Source organism: Theobroma cacao, chromosome 2 (assembly GCF_000208745.1).
Source record: "Theobroma cacao cultivar B97-61/B2 chromosome 2, Criollo_cocoa_genome_V2, whole genome shotgun sequence".
NCBI lineage: Eukaryota > Viridiplantae > Streptophyta > Magnoliopsida > Malvales > Malvaceae > Theobroma > Theobroma cacao.
In genome coordinates this window covers 2616435-2627313 of record NC_030851.1, presented here as the reverse complement: position 1 = coordinate 2627313, position 10879 = coordinate 2616435, and the positions used below count along the sequence as shown (strand labels likewise).

Here is a 10879-nt window from a genome sequence, read left to right as displayed (position 1 = left end):
AGCTCTTATTAATAATTATAAATAATAAGGATATTGATAACTAATTTATAATTATGTATCTTATATTATCCAACTCGACTAAGTAAGATCATAATAGCTTATAATCATATTTTACTATCCGTCATGCATTTCGATAAGATTCAAGTAGTGGTCATAAGGTACAAACATTACACAAAATTAAATATAAATAATAATTTTTAATATTAAATTTTAATTTTATATATTATGTTATATTTATATATTTTTTATAATTAATGTAATACTTACTAAAATTCATAAATTATTTCAAATATGTTTTTAAATTTTAATTTATTTTTTATGAACTAAATTTAATTTATTAATTTACTTTTCATTAATAATATACATAAAAATTGATTTTAAAGTCATTTTAATCAAATTCAAATATTTAACTGAATAATGTCTAGAATATTTAAATATGAATTCAAATAATAATCTCAAAATTTTAATCGGATAATTATAAGATTCAAATACCTATATACCAAATAATATATTTCAAAGTAAAGTATTAATGACATTTATAATAATGCCACGGATCTTACATCAGTAAGAAATTAAATGGAACTTGGGAATATAAATATGATTCTTTCACCACCTATTAATCATGTATTTTGGGTTAGAAACGTCAGTCTGTAATTTATAAGTTTACTTAAACTTTATTTTCTAAGTTTAAAGGCGCATGAGATTGTATTTAAATTTCGACCCATGACAATTGATATTAAAACATACCCATATTTTCATTGATGTAGGATCTCCATAAGAAATACAATGTTTGAAGTAGATCCGAATTCGTGTAAGAGTTCATCTTCTCTAGGAGTAAAATAACTAGTGCAATGAAGGTGTTACATAATTGGGTGAGGTTGAATGTCACGGATCCCACATCAATAACTATACGTTTGATTCGTAGAATAAAATAAAATTGAATAGTTATTTTGTGAGAATAAAATAAGAAATGAATAGAATATAATGGTTATTATGTAGTTTGATTTATGGAATGAGATAGAGTAGGATTTGTTATTATAACTCATTTTAATCTTTGGTTGGTAAGAAAAGTTTTGAAATAGTTTTGGAATAGTTAAGGAATAAATAATAAAATAACAAAATTACCTTTTATTATAATTTAGTAAACTAGACAACATTACTCATTATTATAATTTAATAATATTTTTTCTTTTTTAATACTAATAATGTATTATTAATTTATTAATATGATTTTTTATTTTAGTTTCTTTTTTTTTCTATTTGTATTTTCATTTTTTAGTCTTTTAATTTATATTTTCATTCAAAACTTAAATATTAATAATTTATTATTAAATTATTAATATATATTTTATTTTAAAATTTTTTACTTTTTATTTATTTTTATTTTTATTTGTAAGTTGTAATTATTTTCAATAAATGGAGACATTTTTATCCAAAAAAATTTTGACTCTATTCCATAGTCATGGAATAGCCATTAACATGGGAGAGGTGGGGAATGGCTAAACCAAGAGTTTGGGTAAAAAACTAACCAAACAAAAGAATAAAAATGATAAAGGAATAAGGAGGGAATGGCTTAGCCATTCCCAGGTACCAAACGTGCCATAAGCGATGGGTTGGGTTTTGAAAATACAAACTTAGGTTTTTCATTAAATATTAGACATGTTTTTTTGAGTGGAGAATATGAGCTTGTAATTTATAATTTTATATAAATTTTATTTTTAGAGTTTAAAATCACGAAAAATTGAGCTTAAGTTTCGACCTGTAATAATAAATACTTTTTAAGAAAAGAGATAATTAGGTAAATATAATTACCTCACATGAAATATGTGAATTTTTGCTGAGAGATAAAAAGGTTGGGAAAAAAATGAAGAAATATAACAACAAAAAGGTTCTCTTTGTAGGTGATGTGATGCTGGCTTGTGAGGTTGAGAAATGAACGTGAATGATAAGAACATGATATACATATATTTCGTACAACAATAATAATGGATGGAAACGTGGACTATTGTCCCCAGTGTATGCAACCTATCACCGGCAATACAATCCCACTACGATCCACCAAACACCTGCTTCGTCACCATCATTCTTTTGGCTTCTTTAGGTATCACTTCGCCACCTGTTCTAACTTAGTTCATCGGATCACATTATCCATCCCTGGTTCTTAATAGACCACCTACGGCAACGCTCATTACTAGTTAGACTGTAAGCAAAAAGTTTCATGTCAACTTTCCATCGGTTAGTTAATTTAAATAAATAATATTAGACTTAACGACACAAAAATCGTGAATCGGTTGATCAAGTTGATTAATATAATTGACTTGTACAATTGATTAAAAATTATTATCGACACAATAAGAATCTGACGAGCAATATAATTCACGTTTTTTTGTATCTAATGTTTTTTAACACATAATCAAGATATTTTTCTCAAAGTCTTTGTTTATAATTAAGTTAAGTAACCAATCGGCGCAGGCCCTTATTCACGGGGATGTGGGAAACAAAGACAGCTTAAATCAGGAAAATGAGATTAGTTGCTAATTATTATTATTAAGATTAATTTGCAGGATAGATAATCACGTGGTGTGGGAAGAGGGGACTCGAATTCGTACGTGCACGTGGCTCGAGGAGAGAGGAGGAAAGGGGGAAGTTGACTTGGACAAGCATGCAGACGATCCTAATCTATGTAGGGAATAATCCGAGTTTGGGTCAGATTTGGTGACATGGATGGCCAGTGGAAGATTACGAAAGGTTGACGTGGCAAAGTGACCTTTAGGGGTCTCCAAAGGTCAGGTTGAGGTTAACGAGGTAAAAGAACGTGACGGACATCGCCAGCGAAGCGGCGAGTGGTCGCCGCCGGGATAGCTGGTTTGACGATAACAAGGAAAAAAAAAAAAAACATGTTTAATTGTTTCATATTTAGATCACAGCAATAATCTATAACATATATAAAAAGAAAATTCAAAAAAAATTTCTCATTTAACCACGTGAAAGGCATAAAAAAATAAAACAATAAATAGAAAAAGATCCGCGTGCAACGCACGGGTCATAGTCTAATAAATGTTATGCTGGAACCCTTTTCTGCTTAGAAGGTGGGAGGAAAAAATGGGTGAAGTTATTTAGCGGGCAAAATAATTTGAACATGTGGGACCCGATGGGATGCTGATCTGGATGATGCAGATGGCCTGGTTTCTTTTTTTAATGTGTTTGGAGTTTGGATTAAGAAGCATGAATCACCCACCTCAGTGAGCATTAATGGGACCCAGTTGTCAGATAAACCTACGTGTAGATAAGTATATGGGTGTCAGCCTGATCGGAAAAGGAATCCAAGTTGACAGCTTGCCAGCCTAACTTAAGGGCATAACACCATTTCTTTTCATTAATTAATTTTTTGACAAAGGACCGATTTTAGCCTTTTATCATGAGAAGAACGTAAAAGAGAACAACGGAATTGAGCATTTCTAGTTTGTAGCCTAATTAATTTAGCAGTTATATAGTTGGTAATGTCAAGTTTTGAAGATGCAGGCACAATAAAATAAAGACATTATTATCACACAACAAATAGAATAAAAAAAGTTATCTTTTCAGTATTTTAAAAGTATATATTTGTCAAATGCAGGGAGGTTGCTTTAATAGTTAGACGTGGATTTACAATTCTACAAGTACGTGGGGATGTGTTACTTTGAAAGATAATGTTATTTAATTAAAATTTTCATATTTATTGATATTTAAATGAATTTTTAAATTTTAATTTAAATCTAAATAAACTTTTAATGAAAAAAACTCAATCATTTTTATTACATGACATATGATCTGACGAATTAATGTGGTACGTAATAACTGACTGACTAAATGCATTGTATTTTAAAGTCATTTTACCTAACCAAATAATGTGTTGTGTGAAGAAAAAAAGTCTATTAATATTAAATTTGATGAAGGATAAATTTTTATTAAATTTAAAAATTCATTTGAATGTAATAAAAATTAAAAGTTTGAATGAATAAATAAATTTATTATATATATATATATATATGGATTTACGTCAATAATAATATTTTTGCAAGTAAGCTGGTCGGGCCGTAAGCCATATTTAGGTAGCAAACACTAGTGTTCCTTTGGAAAGGAAATGTTGGGGCAATGCCCGTGGAACATAAAGCATGCATCTCCGATCTTAGAAGAGGATGAAAAATGATACAGAAATCGACAAGGATTTTGTTTGCTGTTTGCAGTTGCATCAGTATAAAAATCCAGGATATGTATGTTAGGTTTGTGGTCCAGTCTTTTTCTCCAAACATGGAGGAGAACAATCCTGCTATCTGTCTTCGCAGTCTGTTTTTGTGTTGTTTACTTATATGTTGATAAAGAGGAATATCCACCCACTTTATTTCAGAACAGCAAGAAAAGTGTTATTGGTCAATAACGGCAAATTTAAAATTTTACATAAAAAATACTTAAAAATAAAAAAAAATATTGTTTTACAATTTCAAAGCATATATTAATAACTCCTAATTATTTTTTTTGTTTAAAGGAAGTATTTAAGAAAATTTAAATAAAATTATTTATTTTTTATTATGTTTAATTAAATTTTTATATTTTTATTTTAAATCAAATAAATTAACAATTGATGATCTAACATTAATAAAAATATTCCTTATCTTTTTTTATTAATGTGATGTTAACGTGAAAACTGAAAAGTAAAAAATTATCATAAACCATGATAAAGTAAATTCATATAAAATAATTAGTATAAATAGTTATCCATTACTATTATCCTAAAAATTACATATAGTAAAATTATGCCAATGTTTTTTTATTATTATTTTTTTATAAAAGCTGAGGACTTGCAACTCATTCCATGTGATGGGGTATTATATCAATTATCACTGTCTAACTTTTCTTTGCATGATTGATTTTTCTTTTTGTATAATATTTATTGAGTAGGGAAAATGGTATAGATGTACATTGAATCTAGACATTATTTGTCAATTCATTGAATGAAGACAAGTTACCTAATTCTTTGGGTGAATAAAAAAAATTATATATTTTTGTTCTCGTTAAAATTAATTAAATTAACACCAAGAATAAGTCATTATTCTTAAACACGACATGCTTTTCATGATAAAGATTATTTTCATTTAAAATTTTAGAATCACGATAAAGATTAGTTTCATTTAAAAATTTAGAATTTATGTAATATTTTTATATATATATATATATATATGTATAATATATAAATATCATAGATTTCATATTATTAAAAGATGAGAAAAATTTTGAGATTATAAATAAAAATCTTAATTCATTTAATAAATATACCTTTTGATTTGAAAATGTAAACCATTCACATATACATATAATCAAAATTTTCGTCAAAAACGAAATGCTCTTCATTTAAAATATGATTTGGATTATTTTAATCTTCAATTATTTTCATATTGTTTTGTAAAAATAGTTACTAAACGTGCAAAATATTGATTCAATAATCATGACCTCAAAATTATATATATAAAGAGAAAACTTTAAAGGCATCTTCATGTAGCATGTGAAGAATATTTTATTTTTTTTATAATGTGTGAAGAAACACTGTGTTTAGAATATGATTGGCACAACTAATTGCATTATTTCAAATAAATATATTCATTATCGTCTTGTTGTGGTAGTTCAATTCCAAGATCGGCAAAAGATCATTTAGAAATTAGTAACACATGCTTTGCATGAAGATAAGAAAGCATTACAAATAGAATATAAAAGGAAAACCTAAGTTTGACTTTCCTTTAAAAATTCTGCGTTACGTGCAAATTGAGTTTAATTTAGTGTTTATTCGACCGTATATATTCTGTATGTTTTAAACTTTTTCCATGACTGAAAAAGGATTCAAAAATCATTACTGCACCATGGGTTTAACTTTTAAATGTTTTGAAATTTATTTATTTTATAACAGAATAATATTAAGTTAATTTAAACTTAATTTCTATGTGTTATGGATTCGAATAAAAGAAAATGTTACATAATCTTATATTAGATAAGTAAAGATGAGTCACGGGTTTACAAATGTGAGCATTATACATCTTATCAAATTTGTGGCTTTTCCAAGGTCATCAAGACCAGGCAATGTTGTTTGAGTAGAGATTCATCCAACTAAGGGAATGAAGCTCAAGAAAATAGATTTCGACTTGAATTTTAGAAAGAATGAAGAAGAAGCAACTTGAGGCTGAGGCCCACAGACAGTTTTTACAAAGCTGCCACGTCAGATTCATGGACTTGCCAAAAATATCAATCTCAATACGTGGAGGATAAATGGATAAGACTTGAAGCTGAGAGGGCCTTTCACTACAGCTTTCCATGCTGTAGTACTTCTGTTGACCCCCATTAGAATTTAGAAGACCCGTATCTGAGACTGATGCTAGAATTGCACTGGCTCACCTTCACTTTCATCATTTCAGCTTTCGAAGTACAGGTTGGAATGCTGTGGTATATTCAGGACAGAATCGTCTCCCAATGTCCAAGAGGATTGCCACCGACGCATAGAAGGTAGATGACAACATCACTTTCTGTGGCCGCCGCATTGTTGCGATAGACGGCATATGTGACTTGAGAGGTCTCTAGTCCCTGGGAAAAATTGACAACAGAATTTTACGGGGTTGGGATAAATCGTTGATTGCCAAGAATTCACAATCACCACAGAAACGTTTGCAGTCATGAGCCAATGAACAACAAGGCCACAGCCTACAGACAAATTCATCAGCCCATTGGAATGAGCGGCCATTAGTTTTTGTCCAAGAACTAACAAATTCACACTCTGTGTTTGTAGATGATAAGAAGAAAAATCTATAACCTGAAATATATCAAAGCTTTATGACTGTCAGTCCATGATTCCTTGCTTGTCCTAGCCAAACCTATTAGATTCGGTTATCCAGGAGACCAATGAACACTGGGCAAAAGCACTAGTTCACTGAATCCTATCAAAGAAAACCTTCTGCATTTTGAAAACTAGCAAGGAAGCAAAAATCACCAATAAAACATCCACAGTAATATATTACAGGCAAAGGATTCTAATGGGTCAATGTCTCATCCAACGGTAGGTAGTTTACAAGACTAAAATGTAAATATACTTGCAGATATTATTCCATCAGCAAATCATCTTCAGCATCCTCCATCTCTTCATCATCACTCTCACCCTCTCCTTCCTGAAGCCATTGTTCAAGTTCATCCATCTCCTCATAGTCATGCATGTATAAACCATCTGAGTCGTTCCACAGGTCAGTCCCTAGTTCCTCACCATGGCAAGCAACATGCAAGTATGGTCTATTTCTAGCTAAAGCATCTACAATATCTCTATTTACACTCCCTGTCACGCCAAGCCATCTCAATCTTGGAAAATAAGGTTTCTTCAACCACCGGAATGAAAGTGGTGTGATGCCACCACAGTTGTAAAGATCCAACAATCGCAAACTACTACCATGCCCTCTGTCATCCTCAACCTGCATTGAGGCTAGTGCCATGACTGAAGTGTCACCTATGAGTGGACATTGTCGCATTCGGAGTTCAGATATTGGAACCCGGCTTTTTGCAAGTGTTAAGACTCCATTGTCAGAGAGACCAGGAAGATTAGATAGGTCCAGCTCTTGCAACTCCAGTTTAGAAGAGCCATCAAATAGAGCAGAGATGCATTTATCTGTAAGTTTCTTGCATCCTCTAACAGATAATGAAACCAATGAGCTGATAATTCCCCGATTTAAGTATGCTATTCCTGCATCAGTTACATCAGAGCCATCCAATAATAACATCTTCAATTTACAGAGAGAGCTGATAGCTCGTAGGGCTTCATCCCCAAGACTTTTACAGTCTCTCAAGTCAAGAACTTTAAGACCCAAGTTGCAGACCAAACTCCTGACAGCATGGTTGCTTAGAAGATTACACCATCTCAAGCTAACATGAGTCAAAGAGAGGGACGTTGCAGCAATGTCATGAAAAACCAGATCAGTCAACTGGGATCCATGGGACAACTTAAGCTTGTACAGGCTTGAGCAAGAATGCAGAATTGTCTTGAAACCAGTATCTGTAACACGACAAAAGCCACCAAGGCAAATGCTTTCCATGTTTGCACACTTGTCAGCCATAAGTAGGATCCCAAGATCATTTACTCGCTTAAAGTAAGTAATGACGAACTCCTGGCTCCTGACAAGAGAAAGATGTTTCAATCTCCCATGCTGATTGATCTGTTGAAGGCCAGAGTTGGTAAGATCAAAGGTAACTCTTGGTTCTATGAGGGGTGCATCTCGAAGTTCCAAGTGTGTCAGTAAGATGAGACCTTTTGATATTGTACTGACCATTGTATCTGTAATATAATCTACAGAAAGCGATAATTTCTGGATGCCAGGCAATATAGATGGTCGAATTTGATTTGGGCACTGATGGGGTCCAACATTAGGGCTAAGCAATTCAGTCACTGTAACCGAAGAAATGTAGCCAATCTCAAGAGAAGAGAGCTTTTCTGAAGCTAAAGCCCAAACCCTAGCAAAGTTATGACGAAGAAATAGTGATATGTCAAACATCAGATTCAGTGCCTGCCATAGAATCCAGGAGAAAAATGAATGAATGTCAGGTGGCCTGTGTTGGATCATTCCAAAATGACACAGATGTAGTTTATGCATGAGAAATGTACATCAAGTAACAAGAAGAATATAAATTCAAAAGTCCGCCAGTATTCAGGATAAGTTTTGTACATGAAACATAGACAGTTTGGTATGATGCCAATAAACAATTGATTATCAGAATGGCCAATAAGAAAGCTAATTTACCAATCCCAGTAAATGTATGAACTAGATGAATATTTCCACTCACTCAACTAGATGAATTCATCCCATACAAGTGATACAAATTCATACAAGTAATATATTACACTTCAAATATGAAACCCTTCCATACAAGTGATACAAATTCATCCCATTAGAAAGTATAAATTGGCATTTCCATCTATTCAAATATATCCTGTAGTACCATTGAATGATATGAATTCAGCAAGGAATCAGAAGATGATTATAATGATTTTGGTGAATATTAATCTGTAACTTGAGAATAGTGTAAAGTATTTTTTGAAAATGCCAAGCATTTCATGCCCTAGCTCTCAGTCCAGGGCTAACCCTTGAAGGGGACTAAAACTCACTTTTATATCAAGGCACAAACATAGAAAAAAGAGACCATAATAGTATATGTCCAAAAACTAGAAACTCTGGGTCCTTTGAAAATATATCAATTCCTCCTCTCTTTGAAAATGAATCAATATAGCTAACCGGTTCCATCTTTATGCTTAATGTATTACCAAAAATTTCCTTGGATCTTCGACTAATTTTTTACACATTTTTTTCATTCATTACTTTCACAAATAAGCCTTACTTCTAATTGGGTGCAACCCCTGAGTAACTCCTCCAGGTCAGAAATATGTACTGCCCGGCCCCTTTTCTCAGCCACTGAACCCAAGTAGAGAGACCTGAATGAAATTTAACATATAAAGCTAATGACAACATCTTTGTAAGTGGTAACAAAACCATCATCATAAATCTATCATCAATACTTTCCCAACAAATCTAACACAGAAAAAGTATCTGTAAAAACACTATGAAAAGTGATATGCACTCTTAATTCAAAAGAAGATATCTACCTTACGTCCTTGCATCGTAATCCAATCTCAGAGAGTAGTTTTCCACTAAAATCTGCACAATTGTGTAAGCAAAGTTCCTGCAAAGAAGGTCGAAGTAAAAGCTCAACTGATGAATCATTAAGCAGACCACAATCAAGCTTTAAGCTTTTAAGGTATGGATTTGGTGGCAATAGTGGCTTGATCAATTCCATTGATGGCGAAATATCCTGCCAAAAGATCAAATTACATCAATGCACTGTTAAAAAAAAACCAATTATGATTTAACTTGAAACTCCAAAAATCACATCCGAATTCAGATTTTCTTTTGTTCGTGGAGGAATGGGAACCAAAATAATGTAAAAAGTCAATACATTTCTGCCATTCCAACCCCAAATCAAGAATAAACAACTGAGGGAATTTGAAGTTTTTCCCTTTCACTTTCCGCAGCATCCAAAACAAACATCAACAATTTCTTTCACCAAGTAAAGAGAAAGCAACAAAAAAAAAACAGCGTGAGTTCCAAAATTTGATGCAAACAAGGACGATTATACTTACAAGGATATGGAAATTGGGTAGAAAGGAGAGGATATGGGAAGCACAGGAATTGAAATTCCTGCATGTGACAGCCAATGAGCTGATGGAAGAGATATCAAGCTTTGTCATGATGGTAGCAAGAAGGGCCGTAGGCAACTGATCCAGGCTCTCCACGCTCCCACTCGCCATCCCCCTTATTTGCTTTCAGCTTCTTGGTGTTCGGTTCGTTTCTTGGGATTTTTGACTAAGGATTCGATCAGGGTATCTGGGTAGTATTTAGCGTTTTGATTTCTTTATTTTGTTGGGACAGGAGGGGGGATAGAACAAGTGGGGTTCCGTCGCAAACTGTGGCGCATGTTAGATGTTGACCCCCCAACATGACATGGCAGATTAGTAGTAATTCTTTATGGATGATGTAAGGTGGTGGGTAAATATAGGATCCTGTCTTTCTCTTAGTACAGACAATGTAACGTAACGTAGCGTGAAAGTTAAAAATTAGTGATCTGTTTGATTAATCAAATTGATCATTCATGTCGAAATAATGGAATGAATGTAACATCATGGGGCTCGCTGCCCTGCGTGACAGACTTGGAGAAAAGCTTGATCTAGCCCTAACCAATATGGCCTTATGGGCTTGCTCAAGGACCCTTTTGCACTTTTCTATGTTTAGTAAGAGGAAAAGAGAAAGAAATGAAAAGAAAATTGCTC

General features: G+C 32.3%; 1 protein-coding gene across 1 annotated transcript; it reads right to left on the bottom strand.

Annotated features, from left to right (window-relative positions):
• Positions 6810–10560, bottom strand: LOC18607477 (F-box/LRR-repeat protein 10). Its single transcript, XM_007041659.2, has 4 exons — positions 10193–10560; positions 9659–9864; positions 9394–9487; positions 6810–8564 (listed from the first exon to the last, which is right to left on the bottom strand). Exons 1-4 carry the CDS (start codon positions 10358–10360, stop codon positions 7119–7121), a joined length of 1914 nt encoding a protein of 637 aa, XP_007041721.1. The 5' UTR covers positions 10361–10560; the 3' UTR covers positions 6810–7118.